A 24,345-nucleotide genomic window follows, 5' to 3' on the forward strand; every position below is an offset into this window, starting at 1 on the left:
CATGCATCCCTGGTATGGAGCACTTAGTGCATTGCCTGCTGGGTGCCCCTGGAATGATGCACCCGATGCAGTGCCAGCCAGGCAGCCCTGGTACGGAGCGCCCTGTGCAGTGCCGGCCGGGCAGCCCTGGTACAGAGCGCCCTGTGCAGTGCCGGCCGGGCACGCTGGTACAGAGCGCCCTGTGCAGTGCCGGCCGGGCAGCCCTGGTACAGAGCGCCCTGTGCAGTGCCGGCCGGGCACGCTGGTACAGAGCGCCCTGTGCAGTGCTGGCTGGGCAGCCCTGGTACAGAGCGCCCTGTGCAGTGCCGGCCGGGCAGCCCTGGTACGGCGCGCCCTGTGCAGTGCTGGCTGGGCACGCTGGTACGGAGCACCCTGTGCAGTGCTGGCTGGGTAGCCCTGGTACAGAACGCCCTATGCAGTGCCGGCTGGGCAGCCCTGGTACGGAGCACCCTGTGCAGTGCCGGCCGAGCACGCTGGTACGGAGCGCCCTGTGCAGTGCCAGCCGGGCAGCCCTGGTACAGAGCGCCCTGTGCAGTGCCGGCCGGGCACGCTGGTACAGAGCGCCCTGTGCAGTGCCAGCCGGGCAGCCCTGGTACAGAGCGCCCTGTGGAGTGCCGGCCAGGCACGCTGGTACAGAGCGCCCTGTGCAGTGCCAGCCGGGCAGCCCTGGTACAGAGCGCCCTGTGCAGTGCCGGCCGGGCAGCCCTGGTACGGAGCACCCTGTGCAGTGCCGGCCGAGCACGCTGGTACGGAGCGCCCTGTGCAGTGCCAGCCGGGCAGCCCTGGTACGGAGCGCCCTGTGCAGTGCCGGCCGGGCACGCTGGTACAGAGCGCCCTGTGCAGTGCCAGCCGGGCAGCCCTGGTACAGAGCGCCCTGTGCAGTGCCGGCCGGGCACGCTGGTACAGAGCGCCCTGTGCAGTGCCGGCCGGGCACGCTGGTACGGAGCGCCCTGTGCAGTGCCAGCCGGGCAGCCCTGGTACGGAGCGCCCTGTGCAGTGCCGGCCGGGCAGCCCTGGTACGGAGCGCCCTGTGCAGTGCCGGCCGGGCACGCTGGTACGGAGCGCCCTGTGCAGTGCCGGCCGGGCACGCTGGTACGGAGCACTCGGTGCATTTCCACCCCCGCCACCACCCGATGGCGCACGCCGTGCAGTATTGGCTGCTCCTGCCAGGCGCATTCCCAGCTGCGGAGCCTCCCCCGGTACGGTCCTTTGCCGGCGCCCGTGAGGAGCAGGGCTGGAGCCCGGGGTGCGGGGCTCACCCGGGGAGGAAGGGACTGGCCTGCGCAGGCGCCTGGGGACACAGCCCGGGGCTGAGCGCTGTTGCTGACCTGCAGATGTCAGCCCAGCTGGCGGCGCCCGTGCTATTGGCCCATTGCACAGCAGGGGGAACTGAGGCCCGGAGGTTAAGGCGGAGAAATCCCGCGGGCGGGACCGCAGGGGCCTTTGGTCCCAGCCCGGAGCTCTACGCACCCCGCTGCCTGCCCGGGAGCCCCGCAGCCGCCGGCAGAGGGCGGCCTTTCCCTCCCCAGGCGGGAGCCGGGGCCGTGGTCCCCCCCGCGGCGTTCAGCGGGAGGCCGGGAGCCAGGACGCCTGGGTTCAAGCCCGGGGTGCCCAGACCCGCGCCACTCCCCCGCCGCGGGCTGATGCTCGTAACGCGCTTGGAGATCGGGGGACTTAGGGGCTGGGCGGGGGCCGAGGGTAGCCCGGCGGGGACGCGGCGTTGCTGAGGTTGGGCGGGGCGGCGGAGGCATCCAGGCTAAGGGCACAAGGGGGCAGAGAGGGGGGCAGTGGGGCAGGCCCGGCTGGGGGGGCGGAGAGGGGTACGGTGGGGCTGGCCCGAGGGGAGGGCGCGGAGAGGAGTGCGGTGGGGCTGGCCCGGGTGAGAGGGGGCACAGGGGGATATAGGGAGCACGGGGGGCAGAGAGGGGTGCAGTGGGGCTGGCCTTGGGGGGACGGACAGGGGTGCGGTGGGGCAGGCCCGGGGGGAGGGGGCGGAGAGGGGTGTGGTGGGGCAGGCCCGGCTGGGGGGCAGAGAAGGGTGCGGTAGAGCTGGCCTGGGGGGAGGGAGCAGAGAGGGGTGCGGTGGGGCAGGCCCGGCAGGGGGGGGGCACATCTGGGTAGAGGGAGGCGGGGTCCCGGGCCCAGCTGGGCCGAGGGTGCTGCGGGGGGCGGAGGGGGCCGGGGGCACATCTGGCCAGGGCGGCGCCGGCCGCTGGGGGGCGGGCGCGGGGCGGCGCCGGGGGCCGGGCCGGGAGGCTGCCGCGGCGGCCGGACGCGCAGGGCTGAGGCTGCCCCGCCGCCCCCCGCGCCTGGGCCGGGGATGGGGAACGTGGAGAGCGCGGACGGGGAGCCGCTGTCCGGCGGCCCCGGGCTGCCGCCGCCGGGGAAGTCGCCGATGCCGGAGCCCTGCGAGCTGGAGGAGCGGTTCGCCCTGGTGCTGGTAAGACCCCCGCGCCCCCCGGGCCCATGTCTGCCCCCCGGCCCCGCCTCCCGAGCGCAGCCCCCAGCCTGGACCCTCCACGTGTCCCGGGACCCGCCTCCGCCCGTGTTTTGTCTGAGCCGTTGGGAGGCAGCGCTCCCGCCCCGGAGACGGGGGGTCCCAGTGACAGCTTGGGGGGCACCGAACCCACTGGGCATTGGGGGGTCTCGGCTTTGCCGGTCGGGGGGGCGGGGTGGAGTTTCCAGCTCACTCAGGAAAAGGGGGGGGGGAGCTGGGTGCGTTGTTGGGGCCTGCCCTGGGCTGGGCTGTGGGGGTGTCCAGGGGCCCCCAGAGGTCGGGACCCCACATTGCTCTTTTGAGTGGAGCAGGCATTTGGGGTCGGTGCTGAGCCAAGCCTGGTGCCCTCAGCACCTCCCAGGATGCATGGACTGGGCTGGGGTCGTCCTGGGGCTGCTCTCCAGGGGGTCCAGGACCTCGCTCGGGCACCCTGGGGGGTCGGTGCCCCAGGTGTGGCTGGCCTGGGCCCTGGTGGTACCGTAGGGTGGCATTCCTCTGCTCCAAGTGCCTGGCCCAGGCCTGTGGCTCCGGTGGGACAGTGCCCTGCCACGCTCCCTGGGGAAGCTGGGCGCAGGCTGTATGGCAGTGGGTGACGCCCAGAGGTGGCGGCTGATGAGAGCCTGGAAGCAAGAGGAAATGGCTCTCCTGGAGCGTGGGAACTCCTGTGTGCGGTGCAGCCTGTGTACCTGGCCCTGCGCCCTGCGGGGGGCGTCCGTGCCCCAAAACAAAGGGCCAGGTCCTGCTCATGGTGACGCTGGTGTAAAGGCAGTGGTGTAACCCCGCTGGCTCGGGCCGCAGGCTGAGCGAGTGACGGGGGGCTGGTGCTGCCGTTCTGGGCTTTTCCCACCGGGAGGGGGATCCCCGCTTCTCCCCTGCAGCCTGTGCGCTCAGGGCAGAGGATGGCGCTCCCAGCGTGCCCTGCTCACTGGCTCTTGCGCCCGGTTCACTGCACAGAGTTTTGGTTGGGGGTTTTTGAGCCGGGAAACTACCTCGTCGCCAGCTCTGCTGGCTGGGGCCTGCGCTGCGCCACAGGAAGCCGAGGCCAGGACTGTGAGTGACACAGTTCCCTGCACAAGGCAGTGCGGCCCCAGGGGCTGGGGCAGTGCCCGGGTGGGGGGAGGCGCAGCTCCCCCTCTCTCCAGGGCCTCCCACGGGCTCTGTTGGTGCCCCAGTGCCCACCTGGTGCTGTTGGGCTGGAGCTGGGAAGGGCCCAGGCCTTGGCTTTCCAGCTGGGGCACCCCTCCCCGGCATGCATGTTCCATGGGCCTAGCTGCCAGGGGGCAAGCCAGCCAGCCCCCAGGGATGGGGCATCACACTTCCCCCTGCAGGCCGGCCCCAAGGGGGGAAGTGATGGTGTGGCTGGTGCATGGGGCTGCCCGGGGCCAGCTGGTCATACCCGTCTTTGGGGCCAGGTTCTCACCTGCCTGTGCCAGGGACTTGAGCCTCTGGCTGCAGCTTCTGAGCATCCTGCAGCCTTGACTGGGCACCAGCTCCCTTCCCCAGAGCAGTGCAGCCGGGCTGGTCCTACTTGCAGTGGGGGAGGCTGAGGCTGGCAGAGGTCGGGGGCTGCCCAAGATCCCCGGAGAGCTGTGGCTGAGTGGGGAATTGGACTGGCTCTGCAGTGTCCCTCGCCTCCCCTCATGGAGCTGAGGGTTCCTGGTGTTTGCGGTGTTCTCCCTTGTTCTCAGTGGGACCGAGCTTCCATCAGTTGTAGAGGTGTGGGTCCCAAAGCTTAGCACCAGGCTGGGGGCTCTCTCTGGGGTGCTTGGGGAGTTCTCTGGGCCTCTCCCCAGGTCCTCTCAGGGTTGGGGGCACAGGCTGGGGAGCCCACTGCCCTGTGCTCCCTGTGGACATCCCTTCTGGTTCCTCTCCCTCTCTGGGTACCTGTGCCACCAGCGCACCCCAAGGAGACAGCCGGCCCGAGGGGCTGGGCTTGTCACTCCCCTCTGAGTTGCTGCTCAGGTCCCAGCTGCCCCTGGGAAGAGGCCTTGGAAGGAGCGAAGGCAGGAAGCAGCAGAGGGTTTGTGGGGTTGGGTGCGCCCCTGCATGCAGGTATCTGGGCCGGGGGCGGGTGGGAACCGCTGAGGTGTTGTTCGCGTTGCTTGGGGCCCGGCCTGGCACCCTGTGTCTGCAGCGAAGGGCCCTGAGGGAGGTCAGACCATCACCACTGCCCCTGTGGCAGCCCGGGGAGGTTCCCAGCACTGACGTCGTCACACGTACAAAGATGCCGTGAACTCCCCCGACCTTTGTCTCTGTGCTGGGGGTCCCAGCCGTCGTCTCTGCTCCGGCGCAGTCTTGTGCAGAGCGGAGCAGGGGCCTGCTTGGGGCTTGTTCCAGGACACGCTGTGTGCACCGGGCAGGCCTCTTGGGCACTGGTGAGAGCCTGTCCCTGGGGAGCAGCTGCCAGCGCAGCAGTGGTGGGGCCTGCCAGTCGTCACTGGGAACCGAGGGGCTTGTTTCCCGGTGGAGGGGGCGCTTGTAAAAAGCGTCTTCTGCAGACGGCCCCCAGCCCCGGGCTGTGTCGGCGCTGCAGCCAGAAGAGCAGAAAGAACAGGGAGATTGCTGGGTGGCGGCACTTTCTGCAGTTTTGAACGTTAGCTCAGCTCAGCTGGGGACTTGTTCCCTGTGGCCTTTCGCAGCCCCCAGCGCAGGGCAGACAGGCGCCATGTGGGGGCACAGGAAACGGGGTTGCAGTGTCCAGCTCAGAGCCAGACTCCTTCGCTGGAGCTCCCCAGTTCTGCCCTGTAAAAGGCGGGGGACTCCCCAGCCTGGCAGCGGGGTGGGCTGTTCCCAGCCACGACCCAGCGAGCAGGAGTTGCCACAGAGCTGGGGAAGTTTTAATCGCTGCAAAGGGCCAGATCGCCCAGTGGTGCCAATTTACACCCCCGAGGCGCTGACCTCTCGCTATCGCACGTAAGCGGAAATGGCCCAAGATGGTGCCCGCGAACCGGAGAACTGGGCCCCCTCCCTCCGCAGACCCGCCGGTTCCGTGCTGCCGGCTGTGGCTGGGAGCGGCAGGCAGGCCGGGTGCAGAGCTCCACTTGCCTGGCCCGGCCTAGGCAGGCGCGCCCGTTTCCCACGCGGCCCCAGCGCTCGGAGATGCGGTTGCACTGGACAGGCTGCGCTCGGGGCGGGGGGCAGGGGCGTCTCTGCACCGGGGCTGGCCCTGCGCTGGGCTCGCCTGGCGGGAGAGGCCTTTGTGAAAGGGCCCGTCTGGGGGAGAGACAGGGAGACTTGAATTCTTCCCGTCTCGGCGAACGGAAGCTGACGTCGGGAGGAAACGAGAGCCTGAGACTCCCTGAGCAGCTGGGAGCGGCAGCGATAGACGCAGCTCTGCTCCCCTCCCCCCAACGGGCCAGAGACCCCAGCGGTGTCGCTCCAGTGGGCTCTGCCGGCGCAGGGCTGGCGCTACGGGCGTCGCGTCCGGCGCTGCTTGCGGGGAAGCCTCATGCAGGGACACGACTGTGCTCAGGAGACGTATTTCACAGAAGCCGGGGGATCTCGGGGGGGGGGGGGGGGGCTGGGCTGCGGCGGGGGAGGGGCTTTCTGCATATTTCTCACCCCCTTCCCTGGCTTGCAATGAAAGGGGCTTGGAGCCCGGACGCCCAGGTCCTTAAGGGGAGTGGGGAAATGGGGACTCCCGTTCAGGGTTCCCGCTAATTTTTCTATCCATGCGTGGAATAAGTTTTGTTCTATGCGCTGAGGCCTGTGCACCACCACAGACACGCGCTGCTGGCCAGCGTTCCCCGTCAGCTGAGCGCGTGGGCAGCTGCCCAGCAGAGATCTGGGGGCTGCCCAGCGGATGAGCAGAGGCCCACAGGCGGCTGCGCGTTTCCATGGGTGGGGCACATCTGCCCATACCTCGGCACACAGAACAAAACTTATTCCTCCTGCGGATGGAAGAAATTAGAGGGACCCTGCTGTGAGTGGCTGGGGGACCTCTGCTAATCAGCGGGGCAGCATTTGAATTCCTCCTGGGCGGTCACCCAAGTGCTTCGCTGACTGGGAGCTCTGCTCCTGCTCCTTTCTGTGGCCGGGACAAAGACGTACCCCTTCTGTGTGCCAAGCGGTTAGAGGAGAGCAGAGCTGGCTGGCAGCCAGGACTCCTGGGTTCCATCCCCCGAGCTCTGCCCCAGGTTGGCCGTGACTCTGGGCCAGGCCCTGTCTCTCGCTCTGCCTTGGTTTCCGTCAGCGCGACGCGGAGGAGGGTGCGTGGTCATGGAGCCCTCTGGGTGCACTGGGTCCCGGGGTGCGTAACAGACTTTGCCTGCCAGTGCCAGGTGCGAGTCCGGTGCAGTGCGGATACCATGAGGGGAAGAGGTTCCACTGGCACGTCCTGGCTGCTCTCACTGAGGCCTGGCTCGAGGGGAGAAGCAGGAAAGGGCTTCTGGCTCCCAGGCTGCCCCATGCCAGGGGGGAGGTGCGAGGTGCCCAGCCTAGGCCCCACAAACACAGGTCGGGAGCATTAGGTGTGTTACGTCAGTGCCCAGGCTGTCTCTTTGTGCTGAGCACTGTCAGCAGCGGCCCAGCCAGGCCAGGCGGTGCTGGGTGGGGGCGCTGAGGACGGGCACAAGGCAGTAGGTGGATCCAGGCTGGACGGGCGGCAGTAGGGGAGGTGCTGAGGTGCCCCTCAGTTTGTTCTGTTCCTCGCGGCGCGGGGAGACCCCAGGAAGGGAGCTGATCACAAGCAGGGTTGGGGGCGATTGGTCTCAGGCTTTGCTGTGCTGGCCCGATTGTGCCTCATTTCCCCCGAGGGAGGCCCCCCCCCCCAGGGCAGCAGGGCTGGAGGTGTTGGAAGTTCTCCCCCAAAGCCAGCAGCAGGCCCTGCCTCAGTTTCCCCAGTGACGCAGGCTGGTGGGCCACTCCCTGGCCAGGGCAGCCAGGCTGCTTCCACCCATGTTTTCACCCCTTCCCCCAGGAGCACATTCTTCCACTGTCGTTCCGCCTTACCCGGGACAGGTAAAACAAGCCCTGCTGCCTCACCTGTGCAGGGCATTTGCCACCAGCCCAGCGAGTAGCCCTGGCCGGGTCACACCCCCTCCCGCCCCAAGGAGCTCCCTGTACGTCACCAGCCGGGGTGGGGGATTAGTCCTGGGGGGCAGCTCCTGCAAAAGGGCCAGAGAGGGCAAACCACACTGCAGGGGCTGCCCTGAAGAGGGAGAACACATCAGCTGGGTGTCCCCGGGGGCAGTTCCCGGGTAGTGCAGTGAGGGGTGAGCTGGGTCACAGCCCTGCCTGGCCACCCACTGGCACCCGCAGCTTGCTGCAGGAGAGAGAGTGCAAGGACGGGGACTGTTCGGCTTAGAAAAGAGGAGGCTCGGGGGGCGACAGAGGCCTGTAAAGTCATGACAGGTGTGGAGGAAGCAAACGGGACCGTTACGTACGTGCTCCCAGGGCCTAAGAAGGAGGGTCACCAATGACACGGACGGCAGCCGGGTTAAAACAAAGCAAAGGGAGTTTCCCTTCGCGCGGGGCGCGGTCGGGCACCTGTGGAACTCTCGCCAGAGGGGGTTGGCAGAGCAGGACTGTGTTGGGGTTCGGACGAGAACCAGATGGATTCAGGGCGGGTGGGTCCGTCGGTGGCTGTTAGCCAGGCTGGGCAGGAATGGAGTCCCTGGCCTCTGCTTGTTGGGCTGGGAATGGGTGTCAGGAGAGGGATCGACGTGTGCTGTTCCCTTCCCGCCGGCTCCTGGCACTGTCCGCTGTCGGCAGCCGGGCGGCTGGGCTGGACGGGCCTTTGGGCTGAGCCCGCCTGGCCGTTCTGCTGCTGGGTATCTCCACCCGCTTGGGCTCAGGGCTGCAGGGTAGATCCAGACTCACTCCCCCACTTCAGTGGCATTGGGCCAGTTTCTGATCTTGGGAGACTGGTGTGTGTCCAGCGTGACTCCGGTCGCTCCAGAGCTGGTGCTCCGACTTTCACTGGTGTCAGGTGACGCCAGAGTTTGGCCCTGTGTGCGCGCGGCAGAGCTGAGGGCTGGCAGGGATTAGGCGACAAAGTGCACCAGCACCCCCTGCTTTTGGGGTAGTGTTCCCTTGGTCCCTCACCCCAGGGCAGCCTCTCCCGAGGCAGTGCGGGGCTCCCACTGCTGCTGGGTTAATGGTTTCTTGGCGCACCCAATGATTATTCATCCTTAGTCCTGTAGGGACCTCTGTGACCGTCTGGTCTGAGCTGCTGGGTGAAAGGACCAGAGCAGGGCCCTGGGTTGATTCCCAGGCCAGAGCTGCTAGAGAAACAGCCAGTCTGGATTTAAAAGCCTCCAGAGATGGAGGATTCCCCCAACCCCCATCCTTGGTAAATTGCTCCAGAGGTTAATTGCCCCCGCCACACTCGCCAAATCAGCTCCATATCACCAGCCAGCCATGGCTTTCAGCTCTGGGATCTTCTTCCTTTGTCTGCTGGCCGGACCAGCCCTCTTCCCCTCCGAGTGCCTCCAGCTGGGGACCCCATCACGCCCCTCACCTTCTCCTGGGACTGTTGGCACATTGGAGCACTGAGCGTTTCTCACCTCCTTTTCTAACCTTCTCCTGGCTCGACTCAGTCTCCCATTTAAGTGCCTCCTTCTTGAGTTGAGGGGCACAAAATTCCATTTGTGGTCACCCCAGGTCAAGTTCAGAGACCACGTAACCTCCCCAACTCCTGCGTGGGATGCCCTTGCCCAGGCGTCCCTGGAGGACGTGGGTTCCTTTGGCCCCAGCGTCGCAGGGCTCTGCTTCAGTCGATTCTCTCCACTAACTGCCAGATGTTTTCAGAGTGGCTGCTGGCCGGCCTGTGTGTTGGTTGTATTGGGACACTTCGGTGTGGGCCTGTGCCCAGTTCTCCAAGCCAAGCAGATCACTCCATTTCCTCTTCATTCCTCCTGTCCTTGTGCCATCCGCAGAGCTGATCACTGTGGGTTTGCACCTCCTTTAATTCTTTACTAACTGAGTTCAGTATTGGCTGCTCCACTATTTTGCCTGGCATTGATGCCAGGCTGATGGGTCTATACTCACTCAACTCATCCCATTTACCTTCTTAAAATAAAACTTTCTTCCAGTTGTCCGGGGCTTCCCCAGCGTAATGTCCCCAGGCATTATTGAAGAGGAATGTTAATGGGTCAGAGTGCTCTTGGCCAGCTCTTTTAAAATTCTTGGATGCAACTGTTTTGGTTCTGTTGTTTTGACAATGTTTCACGTTAGTAGCTGCTGTTTCACATAATCCCGAGTTACGGTTGGAATGGAAAGAGTGCTGTCATCATCATTGTAGGATGTGACTCCATCGCCTGGCGTGTTCCCCAGACTGAGGGGAGAGATATTTATAGAACTATTTTGCTTCTTTTGCATTGCTATTGACAGTTTTACTGCTGCCGTCCAGTAACGGACCGGGTCGTTGTTAGGGTTCCTTTTGTTCCTAATGCGCTTTAAAAACCTCCTCATTCTCCTTAACTCGGCTGACCGCAGAGTTCTCCTGGCGTCCTTTATTCATTTTGTACGCTTCCTAGCTGCTCATTGAGACTCGTTGCGATCGACTCCTGCTTTTTGCCATTTGTTACCTAATGGGTGTGTCTTTGTTCGAGCTGCTGCTGTCTCTTCCCCTCTTAGCTGGTTGGGGGCTTAGTCAGCAATGTCATTTTCTCTCTGGATTTGTGGTGCTGTGGCTTGGTGAGCTTCTAATAATATGTTCTTCAGTGGTTCCTGAGTGGGTTTTGCCACAAACCTCATGACCTAATCAACGTTGGTCTCTCAGGTGCCTCAGGACTGCTTGTTGTTCCCATCTACAGCTGTCACCCACCTTTAACTGCCTTGGTCTTTGCTCTAAAACTGCCCCTGAACTGGGGGCTAGACTACAGGACTGGCAGGCAGGATACCAGGGCCTGACCGTGGGTGAGTCTCTTCCCTGCTTGGTGCCTCAGTTTCCGCACCAGTGCACTGGCACTTTGGGTGCCTTTGACACAAAGGAAAGGGTGGAATTATTGCTGCGGCTGAAACCGTTGGCCAGGCCTCCCTCTGGAAGGTGCTAAAACGCACGTTCTCAGCTTCTGCCAGCAGCTTTCTAGAGTTGCCTTCACCCTGGGGTGCCAGAGGCAGTGGGCCTTGCAAGTTGTCAGAGTTCAGGAGCAGTGGCCAGAATGACTCCAAGGCCCCTCATGGTAAACGTGTTGACCTGCAGGGGCTTCGCTGGCCCCTGAAATGCAGCCACCTCTGGGTGTGTTTCACAGCCCACAGCAACACAGCACAACCCGCTGGGGACAGACAGCGACCAAAGGCCACTCTCCAGCTCCCATCCAAGTCCTTTGTCTGCTCTGCTCCTGCTTCGCCAGGGCTTGGCAGGGTCCCAGCATGTGCTGCGGGCAGCCGCTGGCCTTGCCCCTCCTGCCTCTAGAGCAACAGGCATCCTGTCATTAATGGCTTGGAGCTGCCGCCCCCTCCCTGGCGTGTGTAATTAGCCAGGGAATGGAGCAATCAGAAGCTGCTGTGGAGTAATGATAGGCCAGCAGGACTCCATTCCACGCAGGCTGCCGGCTTGGCCTCAGCTTTGATCCTTGGAGGCTTTTCCGGTTTGCAGCCGGGCCGGGAACAAAGGGATGTGCTTTGTTTGTACCTGGCACAGAATTCGCGTCCTATTTTGAGGCCCGTGGGCACTGTCCTGTCTCTCCAGCTCAAGGCAGGCAGAAGCGAGTGCTACGCCGTCTCTGCTCCCAGCACTGTGCAGATCCCAGGGGAGGTGGTGAACTCGCACCATGCGCAGGCTTTCACACCCCTGCAAAGTGGTGTAAATGGCTGCATTAGGGGCAACCCCCCCAAGCACAACAGCACCCTGACAGCTGCAGTGGCAAGCCCCAGTGATGCGTTGCTGCCCCGGTCTCCAGAGCGGCCCACCTCAGAGCCGCCTGCTGCCGGCGGACCCTGGCTCAGAATGGCTGCTGGAGAGACAGCCCTTGTGTTATCCGCGGGTCCCTGGGGGGCCGTGTGCCCTTCTGAGTGGGTTTGCACACGGCAGGCGTAAGCCTTGGGAAGGAGCCGGAGTTTGCAGCCGGTGCCTGGCTGGAGGGCAGCATGCAGAGCCGCCCAGCCGGCTCCTCGCCTGTGCCGCAGCTCTTGTGGGCATCGCGGCGGATCCAGGGTTGCTCCCAGGAGCTGGGGGGTGCTCGGCGGGGGCAGAATCCAGACCCGTGTCTCTGGTGCCCTTTCTAAGCACCTCCTCCGCTCCCTGGAAGAACATGAACCAGGCCTCTGGCGGGGGGACCCTCTGGGAGCTGCAGCAGGCGCGTGAGGCAGGAGAGCCTGAGAGTCACACTGCTGGGGACTGAGGTTCTCCTGACACCACCCCTGTGCTCTTCCTCTCCAAGCACCCAACACCCCCCACCCGCAGGCGAGGTGCCTGGAGCTCTGCCCTCGTGTCTAAGGCAGGAGCCTGCTTCTCCCGGGTCCAGGCAGCTGCGCCTCCTGCTAGCGACACACGGCTGGACGCTGCCTTTGGGCTGGGGTGTGGCCAGTGCTTGGGCCCCAGAGCATCCCTGACAGGATGGGCCCCAGGAGTCCCGCAGCTCCCTGGCCCTGGCCCTGGCCTCTCTCGAAAGCCCAGCTCACTTCCCTCTTTCAGTGACGCGCTGCCCTGCCAAGCAACGTGGGCGCTGCCGGCTGCAGAGCGCCCAGCCCTGGCGGGCGCCCTCTCATTTGTTTCCACCCCGTGCGGCATGAATTTGTTCTGTGCGCCAAGGCGGGTGCGCACGTGCACCACCCACAGACCCAGCAGCAGGCGGCACCCAAGTTGCTCCTGGTCTGGCTCTCAAGCCCACTGATGGGGGAGGCTGTTCCTGTGCTCAGTCGCAGGTGGGAGCAAACCAGCCAGCTCCTGCCCCCGATCCAAATGGAGCCCAGCTGCACCCAGCTGTCGGGGCTGAGGGAGCGGCTGGGGCTGCCAGCCTGGCTGGCGTTAAGGCGAAAGCCGTGAGGATGTGGCCGTTGCCAGAGGGGAAGGCTCCAGAGGCGCCTTCCTCCGCTGGGGGCTTTGAAGCTTGCTGCAGAGAATCGGCCGGCTGTTTCCTGCGCTCCCAGAGAAGTAGGCCCATCCCAAGCAGGCTGCAGGCAGGTTCGGCTCCTTGGCCTGACTTTGGAAGAAGGGCCCAGGCTTGGGAGGAGGCATCTTACTCCAGGTCCTGCCAGCCTGCCCAGCCCAGCCTGGCTCCTGGCATCAGCCCAGCCAGGGAGAGGCAGGCACAAGGCTCCCCCGGCCTCCTTAGTTGTAGGGTTGCTGGATGCTGTAATTTGTGGTCAGGCCTGTTACAGAAATAGGAGTTGACCTGGGACAAGGGAGGCGGGAGTGGAGCCCAGCGAATGAGCTGCCCTGCCCAGAGCAGAGACTGGCAGGTTCATCTCCCAGGCTGGCGGCGGTGTAACGCGTGGCTGTGGGCCAGCAGCTGCCTGGGCGCAGGAGGGAAGGGCTGGTGGGAGGGCGTGTGGGGGTGACAAAGCCATTCCAGGATCAGCCAGAGCTGAGGCAGGACGTTGGCCCTTGTTGGGGGTTTTCACTAGTGCAGCGTGCAAAGATAGCTGTGGCTAGAGCATGAGGGCGTGAGTCAGGGGCCTGCGTTCTGGCCTGAGCTCTGCAGCAGACACAGGAGCTGGAGCCAGGAGAGAGGCCTTTAGCGCAATGCACTCGGCTCTCGTTGGCCTTTGGCACCGCAGCCCAGCAGGGAGCGCTTCTGTGTGCACCGGAACTCAGCTGAGGAACTCCCTGCTGCAGGAGGTGCTTGTGCAAACCTGCCCCAGTCGGTTCAGTGCTCACTCCTGGAATGCCGGTGCGGCTGATCCGAGTGCAGGGCGAGTAATGCTGGTGCCGGCTGCCGCTGGCACTCTCTGCTCCCCTCATGTCAGCGTGCGGGGGGGCAGCTCTGGTGCAGCAGCCGTGCTTTGCATGCCAGGCTAGGCAGAGTGACCCCGTGCTGACAGCATGGCGGGGAGAGAGGTGCCAACCTGCTTTGGATCAGACACAAAGCAGAGTTCCTGACTCCTCAGGGCTGGTCAGGGTCTCCCAGCACCTTTCTTGGGAGCCGGGTGTCGATTCCATCACCTGGGGATTGTCCTGTCTCCCCAAGGCCCCCTTGTGCACAGCTCCTGCCTGAGAAGCCAGGGCCCACGCAGGGACGGGACCGCTGGCCGTGCACAGCTGGAAAAGGGGTAGCAAGAGCCCGTGGTTGGCAATTCAGGCTGGAAGGAAGGGTGCCAGGAGCGAGGGACGCGGGCGATGGCCTCCCCAGGACGGGCGCCGGTTTGGAGCCGACCCCCTCGCTCTGCAGAGGGGCTGGGCTGTGGGGTGAAGATTGGGCTGAGGCTGTACCAGCGAGCTGATGATGGGCACCACATGGGCCTGTCTGGCCTGAGTCTGCGACGACCCAGTGGGTTCTCATAGTGGGGACACAGTGTGTCACCCCAGAGGCAGCTGCACGTCAGCCGGGGGGAAGTGACCGATGCACACCCAGAGCCACGCCCTGGTGTGAGTGATCTGAGCGGGAGCAAGACGCCGGCTCTTGTCCGAGGCAGGGCCTGGCCCTGGGTGGGGAAGGGTCTGTGTCTCCTTGGCTGGCCGTGCCATGCCAGCCGGCCCTGCTGACTCCCCGCGGTCCGGTCCGGTCCTCCTGCAGCTCGTGTGCGTCCTTGGCCTCCATTCCTTCCTCCACCGAGCTCAGGCTGCAGGACGACTCTTTCCCTCTGCCTGTTGGCTGCCCCCAGCTGCATGGCTGGAGGGTGGCTCCTTTTGCCATGACGTCTGGGCGGAGACGTCTCCCCTGCCGAGTGCTCCAGGGCAGCGAACGCTCGGAGGTGTTAAGGACCTGCAGGGTGGTTTGGGAGCAGTGGTCCCTGGAAGCCGGGCGTGTGGACGGCCGCCCAGGAGAGATTCAGGTGCTGCTGGCGGCATGTGCCTATGGGCGGTGCACAGCTGCCTGGGGATACCCTCGCACGAGGGAGGCCTGACTGCCCCGGTCTCCCTATTTCTCCCAGTCCACACCCCGTTCAGTAACCCCCCGCACCCGGTGCTGGGTGCGCATGCGGGTGTACCGCCAGCAGGGTGTGATTGTCACGGGACTCCTGGACCCAGCCGCCGTTGCCCTCACCTGCCCCGTCCCACGCGCCCAAGCCACCCTTGCTTTTCTAGTCCCCCTGCTCCTTCCTGGCACTGACCAGCGCCGTGGTGCAGCTCTGGAGCCGTGGCATTTGCATGGGGTGCACGGCAGGCGGGACGAGACGTCTCTTCAGCTGCTGAGAACGGCCAGGGGATGGCAGAGCAGCCGGCGCTGTGGACGGCTGTGTAGGAGCAGCCAAGGCCACCTCCAGCCGCAGGCATTAGCAGGGCCTTTTGGGGGCTGGCTGCCCCTGGCTGCCTGCTGCTGGGTTTCTTCCACCAGCCTTCGGAGCAGCTGGTGCTGGGATACTGGGCTGCCCAGCCTGCGTCCTCTCCCAGCCCGGAGATGGGCGTGAGCAGCAAGTGGGGACCGGAGCAATGAGGCCCGGGCCCAGGGCAAAGCTGCACTCCTGGGGGCACCTGCTCACCCATCCCAGGCTCCTCTGCTCCACGGGGGCAGCCAAGGAGCCTGGAACCCGCAGCTGGGTGGCAGCCGTGTCAGGAGCAGGCTGGGTGGTGAGATAAGCTGCTTTCTCCTTCCTGCTGCTGTTCCCCTGCCAGAGGCTGGGACTCTGGCTGAGGATAAGTTTAGCTTCTGAGCTTGGCTGGAGCCCAGATTGGTGGCAGCTTCGGAGGGTCTGTGCCAGGGAGACCAGCTGGGGCTGGGCCTGATGGCAGACTGGGCCCGAAGGAGGAACTGTGCACTGGGGCTGCTGGATGCTGTGGGGGACAGCTGGGGGTGGGAGGATGGTGGGTCTCCCCTTGCCCTGTGCTGGGGAATCAGGAGCTGGTTAAAAACCAGCCAGTGTCAGGGTGGGGCTCGGGGCGGGGGGGCATCAGCTGCCAGCCCTTCTCCACCCCCAGGCCGGGCTGCCCAGGGGAGAGACCCTGGTTCAGTGCACTGGGGGAGCCTTGCACGGGAGCCAACCCCCTGGCTGAAATTCCCAGCAGGGGCTCAGAGGGGCCACGAGTCCATCGCCAGCACCTGACTCCTGGAGCTGGGGCTGTCAGGCGCCCCTGCACCTGCCCCGGAGCTGTGGGGCCGTTGCCAGAGTCGGGGCCCATGGGCACACCTCCAGCTGAGCTTTGCTGTCTCCAGGGCCCCCTGGGAACGGCCCGTTCCGGCTGCGGCATGGGGAGGGGTTGAGTTAGGAGCCTGGTTCATGTGGCCACGTGTTCCCCTCACCCCCCAGTTCCTCCGCCCACTGCAGGGGCTGTGGGCCCAGGTGTGATGGAGTGCGGGGGAGTGCAAATGTGAGACTCAGGCTGGATGTGAGAGACAAGCAGAGCAGCTCCCAGTGGCTAAGGATGACCCTGGGGCTACAACTGGCAGGTAACACCTCTGCCCTGAACAAAGAGGGGGGAGGAGCCGAGCTGGTTTTTGAATCGGGGGTGGCAGTTGGAGGCTAGGGGAAGAGAGAGCTGGAAGGCACCAGCCTGAGGAGGGGGAAAGCTACACCCCAGAGGGGCACCCCTCGGGGTCTTCTCCCCAGGACGGGTTGGAAGGACTGTCTCTGACTGCTGTACTGTCGCTTCTGTGAGAAACTGGGCATCTGTTGCCTAATAAACCTCCTGTTATACCTGCTGAGTGAGAGTCACTCCTGCCAGCGGACGGGGTGCAGTGCAGGGGGACCCCTGAACCCCATCACACCGGGATGGGTGCGGGAGAGGGGCTGCAACGTACCCTTGGCCAGCTGGGCAGAGGCGGGGACGTGCCGAGTCGGCAGGCTGTGGGGCCAGGGAAACCGCTTTGGCCCTCTGGGCTGGAAGTAGAGCCCCGGCGCCGGGCCTGGGAATCAGCTGCTGTTTTGAGCTTTTCCTCCCCACTCGCCGCTGGCGGCAGCAGTTTCACACAATGCGGTTTCTGTGCCCGCAGCCGGCACTCAGTCTTGGCGCTGTACACTGGCCCAGACGGGCTCTGCCCTCCCTCTGCCCCACGCTCCTCGAGCTCAGGCCCAGTGCCGAGAGGCAGGGTGCAAGACCCTGCTCCTGCCAGTGCAGCCACTGCCTGGCATGGTCCTGTGTCAGCGGGTGCCCAGGGGGATCCTGCTGCCCTTGACCTCTGGGCCAAAGCGCCCCTGGCCTGGGTCCCAGCCTGGTGCCCCTGGCTGTCCTGATGGCCTGTGAGGAAGCATGGCCCAGTGGTTAAAGCAGTGTCATGGGTGTTGGAAAACCTGGGTTTAGTGCCCCACTCTGCCACAGACTCCCTATGTGAGCTTGGTCATGTCCTTCAGTCTGCCCTGTGCCACAGTCCCCCATCTGCAGTGGGAGGCGAGCGTTCCCTGCCCCCCTGGGGTTGCCAGGCGGGATACCTGTGAGGGTTTGCTCCTAGGATGGGCTGGCACACTGCCTCGGGGAGGACGTGGTCCCAGATGCCTCGTGATGGCGCTTCCCACCCCAGAGTTTCCTGCAGGCTTGTGTCAAGAGGGAACAAACCGAGATTGCTGCTTGGAGCCCCTCCCCACCAGGCAGGGTGTCCGCCCCACGCCCAGGTGCTCCCGGTGCCAGAGCCTGGGGTGTGTCCTTTGCACTGGTTGGGCAGGGCTGGCGGATCGGAGGAAGTGGGCTTAGGAGGGAAGGGAGCCAAATGCTCCCAGGATCCTCCAGGCGCCTCGGGACCCCTGCAAAGGGCATTTCCAGGCCCTTGCTTAGACAGCGATCCTGCCCCGCTGGGCGGCTGCCTAGTGTTCCCTGGAAGCTGGGCACTGGGGTGGCTACCCAGGAGGGATTTGAGTGTCACCCGGCTGCTCAGCAGCTCCCCCAGCCAGCAGCGTTTCCATGGGGGGGGTGCTCTGCCCCGCATGTTGCAAACGAGAGGGAGCCGGCTGCTGCGTGCCGGGAATGGAACCCAGAGGCGGCAGAAGGTGAAGGGCAGCCAGGCAAAGAGCCCTGTTGTGGGGCTGGGGCGGGGCGGGGTGGGGCAGGCGGGGGACTCATGCTGGGTGCTGGGCACTGGGCTCAGAGCCGGGATTTCTTGGTGGTGTCAGGCTGGGTTCCAGGGCTTGAGCCCTCCCAGCCCGCTCTGCCAGGGGAGCAGGCGTGTGCCGAGAGCCCAAGGCCTCCGGCTGCGGGTTCACTCCTGAGCTGGGCCGTGGTGCAAATCCTGGGCCCCCGCCCGGCCCGGCGCTCGCAGCGCTGCCGGCACCCGTCCTCTCAGGAAGCGGCTGAGCGCGGCTCGCCGGCAGGAGCCCGGCTGCGGTTAGCGCTGCGAGGAAGCTGGCGCAGACGGGAAATGACAATCTGCGAGACAGTCAGATTTCAGCGCCGGCAGCTGTGGGGCGGGAAGCGCTGGGTGCTGTCAGCGTGCAGCCTGGCTGCTGGGCCCTGATCTGTGCTCCCGCCGGCAGCCTGTGCCCTGCAGCTGGCAGGCACCCAGGAGCAGGGGTTATTGCACACCGGCAGCAGCCTTTGCGCCTGGTAACGTGGGCAGCCTGGCAGCACATGCCCCGGGCAGCCCGTGCCGGCACTGGCTTGCCTGAGTGCACCCCCAGCAATGCATAACAGCACAGGCCGATGGGCCCCAGCCAGTGGCCGCTGTCAGCTGGGTGCTGAGTGGCCACCCCAGAGAGGCTGAGGGGCCACCAGCTGCATAGCGGAGGCCCCCAGCCGCCAGCGTGAGCTGCTACTGGTGGTGCAAGTCACACCCGCTGCAGGGCATGGAACAACGGTTATTCTGCGCAGGGATGGGAAGTAGCCCTGACTCCTGTGGCTGCCCCACCTCCCGGGCGTGCTGGAGGGGATGGAGATGGGAGAGGACCCTCGCTTGTATTGAAACACACAGGTCCAGGGGTGCTGGGGCTCCTGAGTGGCAGCCCCATGCCCCTGCGGCCCCCGCAGGCTGGCGGATGTATGGCCGGAGGGGCGGGGCGTGGTCCAGGAATGCCGTGGGACCCACGGCCTTGCCAGTGCAGTGGCTGGGAGCTGGCCCCCGGAACAAAGGCGCATTGTGCATCTGCAGCTGCCCGGGCGGTCCAGGGAGGCCAAGCTGCCGGCAGTGGGAGCTGGCTGGTCACTGAACCCCTGCGGGGAAGGGGCAGTGCAGTGGGGGCCCTGGGCTGGGCTCTTCTGCCCCCGCTGCCCAGCTGAGCTGGGATCAAAGCCGCCGGGGGTGAAGTTGTGAGGGATCCGCGCTGGGCTCTGCCCTTACCCTGGGTCCTCCTGGCCCAGGAACTGGGGCCCTGACCTGCCCCCAGCTCTCCAGCTATGTGACCCAAGGGGGCTGCAGGGGGGACCCAGGCCCCCAGATCTGGACTCGTGCGGGGCGGGGCCTGGCCCAGAGTTGTGAGGTGCCTGTTGGGAGGGGCTGGTGGCTGGGGCAGACCCCGCGCTGGGGAAGTGGCAGGAGCTGCTTCGCCCCAGCAGAGGGGCCAGCCCCCATCTCCCTGGGGCAGCCGGAGTGGGGCCCGGGTACCTGTGCTGGCAGCTCGAGCTAGCATGGGGAAGGGGGTCAGTGACCCCCGGTGCTCAAGCCCCAGAGGCTTCTGGATGAGCAGCAGCACCATGTCCCTGTTCTCTGGATGGGCCCCTCATGGGCCACCGGCCCCGGTTCTCTGAGACCTCCGGCTCCTTCGCTGGGCCTCGGGGGGCACCGGCACCTGTTGGGTGCATTCCTGCTGGCTCCTCGATCAGTGTGTCTGTGGGGTCCCCCAGTGCACGCTAGCCCCCCAGTCCCCATGGGCAGTGTGTCTGGGGCCCCCCCTGGGTTAGCGCCCCGATGGGCAGTGTATCTGGGACCCCCCATGTTTTCCTGCTAGCCCCATAAATCAGCAGTGTGTCTGCAGCCCCCCCCACGCGTCGTTCCCCTTGGCAGTGCATCTGCGAGTGGCCAGGCTAGCCCTGGCCGTCATGCCCAGGGCTCGGGCACGTGGCTGGCGCCTTCTCCACCAATGGGGAGGGGGTGCAGCTTCGGCCCTGCTGCTGGCATCCCCCCCTCACGTCACCTGTGATCTCTCCCCTCCGCAGAGCTCCATGAACCTGCCCCCTGACAAGGCCCGGCTCCTGCGGCAGTACGACAATGAGAAGAAATGGGACCTGATCTGCGACCAGGTAGCTGGGGGCTGGGGGGCGGGGGCGTCCCAGAACCCAGCTGTGGGGCGGGAGCAGGGGGCCTCTCTGGCTGCCCCCAGCCCATTGCTCCAGACTGGCTCTTGCCCCCGACACCCGTTCCTGGCGAGGGAGCCACGAGGTGTCCTGGAGTACCCTGGTGCCACGTGCCCGTGGGGCGAGCAGCAGGTGGGACCCAGCCATCAGCCTCCCCACCAGCTCTGGGCTGTGGCCGGCGGGCAGGTGGGTGGGCAGGCTGGGGATGCTGCTCCCAGGTGGTCCAGGCTGCGGTGCCTGGGGGCGTTGGGCCATGGGGGAGCAGCCTGGCGCTGGGCTCCGAGCGGGCGAGAGGCCGGGAACAGTTGGGTGTGCAGGGACACGGGACCGCGCTGAGGTCTGGGCCGGCCCCACCCCAGACGCCGTCAGAGTCCCCAGGGCTACGGCTGACGGGGGGCAGCAAGTCAGAGCCATGTGCACCCCAGCAGCGCTAGATGGGTCCCAGCTGGTGGTGCCTCCGCCCTCCCGGCTGGGCTCCCTCTCCGCTGCCCCCACAGTCGTACTCCCCTTCCCCCCAGGAGCGGTTCCAGGTGAAGAACCCACCCCACACCTACATCCAGAAGCTGCAGACTTTCCTGGAGCCCAGCGTGACTCGGAAGGTAAGGGGCTCGCACGGTGGCTGTGCCATGGTGACCCTCTTGTTACAAATCCACACTGGGCGTGTGTCACGAACCGCTTGTGCGAAATACGCCGGCACGGGGCGGGCTCCCAGCTGGGGCTCTGCGGCCCTTTGGGGCATTTCTCGGTGGCCTGCAGTGCCGGCTGCGAGCGAGGTCGTGGTGCCCCGGGCCCGCCACACCGACGCGCAGCGCTGACTGCAGCTGTGCTTGTTGGGCTGGCCATGGGCGCGAGGCGAGCAGTGCCTCGCCCAGCACATCCCACAGGAATAACCCAGTGCATTACGGGGGCTGGGCGGGCATACCTGAGAGTGTCTGCTCTGGGCCAGTGGCTTAGAGCCAGGGCTACCGACAGCCCTAGCCTGGAGGCCTCCCCCCAGCCAGTCCCAGCGCGCTGGTCCGTCCCCCAGGCCAGCTGGCAGAAACCACCCAGCAACCCCCTCAGACAGCCGGTTCTCCTGGGCCGCTGCCAGCCCTGCTCCTGGGCGGTTCTGAAACCCATCGCACCACGTCCAGGCAGGTTCTCCTGTCCCAAAGGACCAGGTACATTCCCTGGGCATTACGCCTCTGGTGTCACCCAAGGGAGCCCGCCGGGCCCGCCCTCGAGAATCAGGGTGGGGTGAGAGTTAGTCATTACAGGAACTCAGCGGCCAGCACCAGTCGCCAAGTGCCGGGCGCAGCGGCAAAGTGCTCTGCTGGCTTGACTCACGCCAGCTGCTAGGACAGGTCGCCCGTCCTTTGTTCCAGCTTCAGTCCAGAGCAAGTGAGCTGGGTGGAACCGGCAGGGCCCTTTTTCCATCCTCGGCCCGGTGGCCAGGCTCCCGGCTTTGCCATGGGAAAACGCAGCTACAGAGTGGTGCTTGCCCCGTGGGCCAGTCCCCTGTCCCGCCAGGACTCGGGCTGCTTTAGGCAGCTGCTGCTGCTCCCCTGCTGGCGTGACGTCCCACCCCACGCGGAGCAGCCCCTCCCCTGGCCCAGCGACAGTCAAGTGCTGCTAGGCACTGGACTCGCAGTCCACTGTCCCGGCCCTCCGGGTGTGCCCAGATCCGGCGTACCCGACACCCACGTGCCGATGGCCTAAGCAGAGCCCGCCAGTTGTCAGCTGTGCATAGACCTCTCTTCTGGCCCACTGTGCACAAGGTTTGGTGCAAACTGAGAACAGGGGTTGTCCCTGTGAGTCGTATCTTCGTATTCCCAGACACTGCCCTCACTGCCAGCAAAGTGCATGTGTGGGGGGGAGCCGGGCCTCTCCCACAGCCCGCAGGTCGATCCCAGCACGCAGCAGACTTTCTGAGGGGCTCAACTTCTACCAGGGTGGTTGCTGGCTCTCCCGCGTTTCCCAAAGCTGCAGATCCTGGAGTCCCGTGATGCCAGGAGGAATCTCAGCTTCCCTGGAAAACGGGAAGCTGCTAGTGGCAGGGGTTGCGGATGCCCACCAGTCAGCAAGACCCGAAGCCCCTGGAACCAGAAGCAAATCAGAAAAGCCTCAGGGGTTTGTAATTTTAAGACCCCCTTGGAAGTGACAAGCTGGGGGCAGAGTCGTGACCGTCCAACGTGTGGGGCTGGCTGAATCGTCACGGTCGGCTGGTGTGAGCTTGTCACGGTGTGGGGGGGTCCTCAGGCCCGACCCCCCAGCCGCAGGCATAGGCAACTCCCTGGGCAGGGAGAACAGGAGGGTCGCTGGGCGACAGGGACCTGGCGTAGAACAGAATTACCGGCACAGGGACCAAAAGCCGTCAGCACCATCTGTTTTGGGGAGGGGGCGGGGGGGAGTCCCAAGCTGGGCCCTGCCTCCTCCAGCCTGACCAGCCCACTCCACCCAGCAGCCCCATTCTCATTCAAAGCAGCTCGGCCCCTCCTCGGCCTTTCTCTAGTTGGGGGGAGGGGAAGGTGTCACCTGGTCGCCCAGGAGGCCCATTGTGTACATGGGAGAAGCCATCAAACTCCCTTCACCAGCTGTGCACTGGTGCTGTGCCTTGGGATACTGAGGCACCCCCAGGGCACTCCATGCTGTGCAACACTGAGAGCCGGGCCCGGGCCTGGGGCGCGTACGGTGCCAGCGCAGTGGCTGCGAGGGGCTGGAGGGCCGGGCCCAGGTGTGGGGAGCAGAGCCGGGCTCAGTCCTGGGGCGCGTATGGAGCTGGCGCTGTGGCTGCAGAGCTGGGCCTGGGCCCGGGAGCCGTACGGTGGCTGCGAGGGGCTGGAGAGCCGGGCCTGGGCCCGGGAGCCGTACGGTGCCAGCACGGTGGCTGCGAGGGGCTGGAGAGCCGGGCCTGGGCCCGGGAGCCGTACGGTGCCGGCGCGGTGGCTGCGAGGGGCTGGAGAGCCGGGCCTGGGCCCGGGAGCCGTACGGTGCCGGCGCGGTGGCTGCAAGGGGTTGGAGAGCCGGGCCTGGGCCCGGGAGCCGTACGGTGCCGGCGCGGTGGCTGCGAGGGGCTGGAGGGCTGGGCCCAGGTGTGGGGAGCAGAGCCGGGCTCGGGCCTGGGGCGTGTACGGAGCCGGCGCGGCGGCTGCGAGCGGGGAGCAGAGCCGGGCCCAGGAGCCGGTTGCTGCTCCTGACGGCGGCTGGCGGCTGTCTTGGCAGAAGTTCCGACGGAGGCTCCAAGAATCCACCAAAGTGCTGCGGGACCTGGAGATCTCCCTTCGCACCAACCACATCGGGTACGTCCCTGGCCAGGGAGATGCCCCCACTCCAGCTGCTGCCTGCTCCGCCTCAGGCCCTGTGGGGCTCTTGCTCTCGCCCTCTCCTGCAGCCGCTCGCCGCCGGCGGGGGCACTCGGCTGATCAGCACCCGGCGCTCCGCTGACAGGGAACGCTGGCCGGGCTGATTGGGCCCAGGCCCTGTCTTGGCTGCAGTGACCAGCTGCTGCGATCCCTGCTTGGCGCTCCTGTGCCGCCCCAGCCGAGGGCTGCCCCCAGGATGCCTTTTGTCCCACGCGGGGCAGCTCCATGGTGAACCACTCAGCGCAGGTGCTGCAGGCCGGGAGGGGGGTGAAGCATGCGGGTGGAGCGGAGGGTACAGCCTGGGCACCCGGGGTCGGCTGCTGTGTCTGCTGCTGGCTCACTAGGGCAGGGCTTGGGGCCAGCTCCCGGCCCCGCTCTGTGCCTCAGTTTCCCCCTCAGGTGGGCAGAAATCTGCTTCCCCTTCCTGTGCCAGTGGCTCTGTGCCCGGGGCGACAAGCACTCCTGGCTGGCGGGAGGGGCAAGGCAGAGGAGGGCCGTGCAGTTGCCCCACGGGGCTGGGGACTGGAATGGGATGTGTGGCTGGCAAAAGGAGCAGGGGGGCTGTGCTGGGCTGGGGGGTGACCGCCACGGCTCCCTGGCCCCTGCTTGCACACCAGGCTGGGTGACCCCCTCCTCTCCCCCGTGTGGGCCCAGCTGCAGCTGGAGGGAAATAGCAGCTGGTCCCGGATCTGGGCTTGTTCCTGTCCTGGGCTGGGGCTGTGGGCTGCAGCGGCCAGCGGATGCCAGGGCGGGGGCCGACATCCTGCACCGGGAGAGGGTGGGGCGCGGCGCAGCGCAGAGCCTGGCGCGGGGGGGCAGGGGATGCTGGGGGACGGTCACGGTGGGGTCCCTCTGAACACCAGCTGAGCTCCCCCTCCCCCGGGGGGCAGGGCGTTTTCCCCCTCTGGACTCTAACGGGAGCCCCGGTGTGGGGCCGCTCCCACTGCCCAGGCCCTGAGACGGCTGAGCCCTCAGCCCCCCAGAGCAGGCACATGCCCTGCCCTGGGCCCACGTTCGCATTACCAGGGCTGGGGAGGGGTCACAGCGCCCACATGCACCCGACTTGCACAGGCCCCCAACAGGCCCTCCCCTCAAAGGACCCCCGTCTCGTCCCCTGGCCCCGGGGGGCTCCCTGACCCTCCCCAAGGGCTTACGGGCATCAGCCCCCTGGGGCTTTGTACTGCTGTGGGTGGGGGGGGTCTGAAGCTGGGGGGTCGGAGAAGCACCCCTGGGCCTTGTTCCCCATTCCCCCAGGCTGGAGGGTCGTGACATCAGCTGTGGAACCTCTGCTCTCTGCACGCCAGCTG

At 66.1% G+C, this 24,345-nt stretch overlaps 1 protein-coding gene across 7 annotated transcripts in view; it reads left to right on the forward strand.

The window, feature by feature from the left end:
* Positions 1-2,256: 2,256 nt before the first annotated feature.
* FMNL3 (formin like 3) overlaps positions 2,257-24,345 on the forward strand; it is a 46,267-nt gene continuing 24,178 nt past the window's right edge. For 6 of the 7 annotated variants that reach the window (XM_074979745.1, XM_074979747.1, XM_074979748.1 and 3 more), the window contains exons 1-4: positions 2,257-2,440; positions 19,560-19,643; positions 20,216-20,296; positions 22,899-22,975. In XM_074979745.1, coding sequence (XP_074835846.1) covers positions 2,321-2,440; positions 19,560-19,643; positions 20,216-20,296; positions 22,899-22,975 — 362 coding nt within the window. In that variant the 5' untranslated portion in view covers positions 2,257-2,320. Of the gene's footprint in view, positions 2,441-19,559; positions 19,644-20,215; positions 20,297-22,898; positions 22,976-24,345 lie in introns of those variants that run through there. The other variant, XM_074979751.1, reaches the window with a different exon arrangement.

This window comes from Carettochelys insculpta, chromosome 29, assembly GCF_033958435.1.
Source record: "Carettochelys insculpta isolate YL-2023 chromosome 29, ASM3395843v1, whole genome shotgun sequence".
Taxonomy (NCBI): Eukaryota; Metazoa; Chordata; order Testudines; family Carettochelyidae; genus Carettochelys; species Carettochelys insculpta.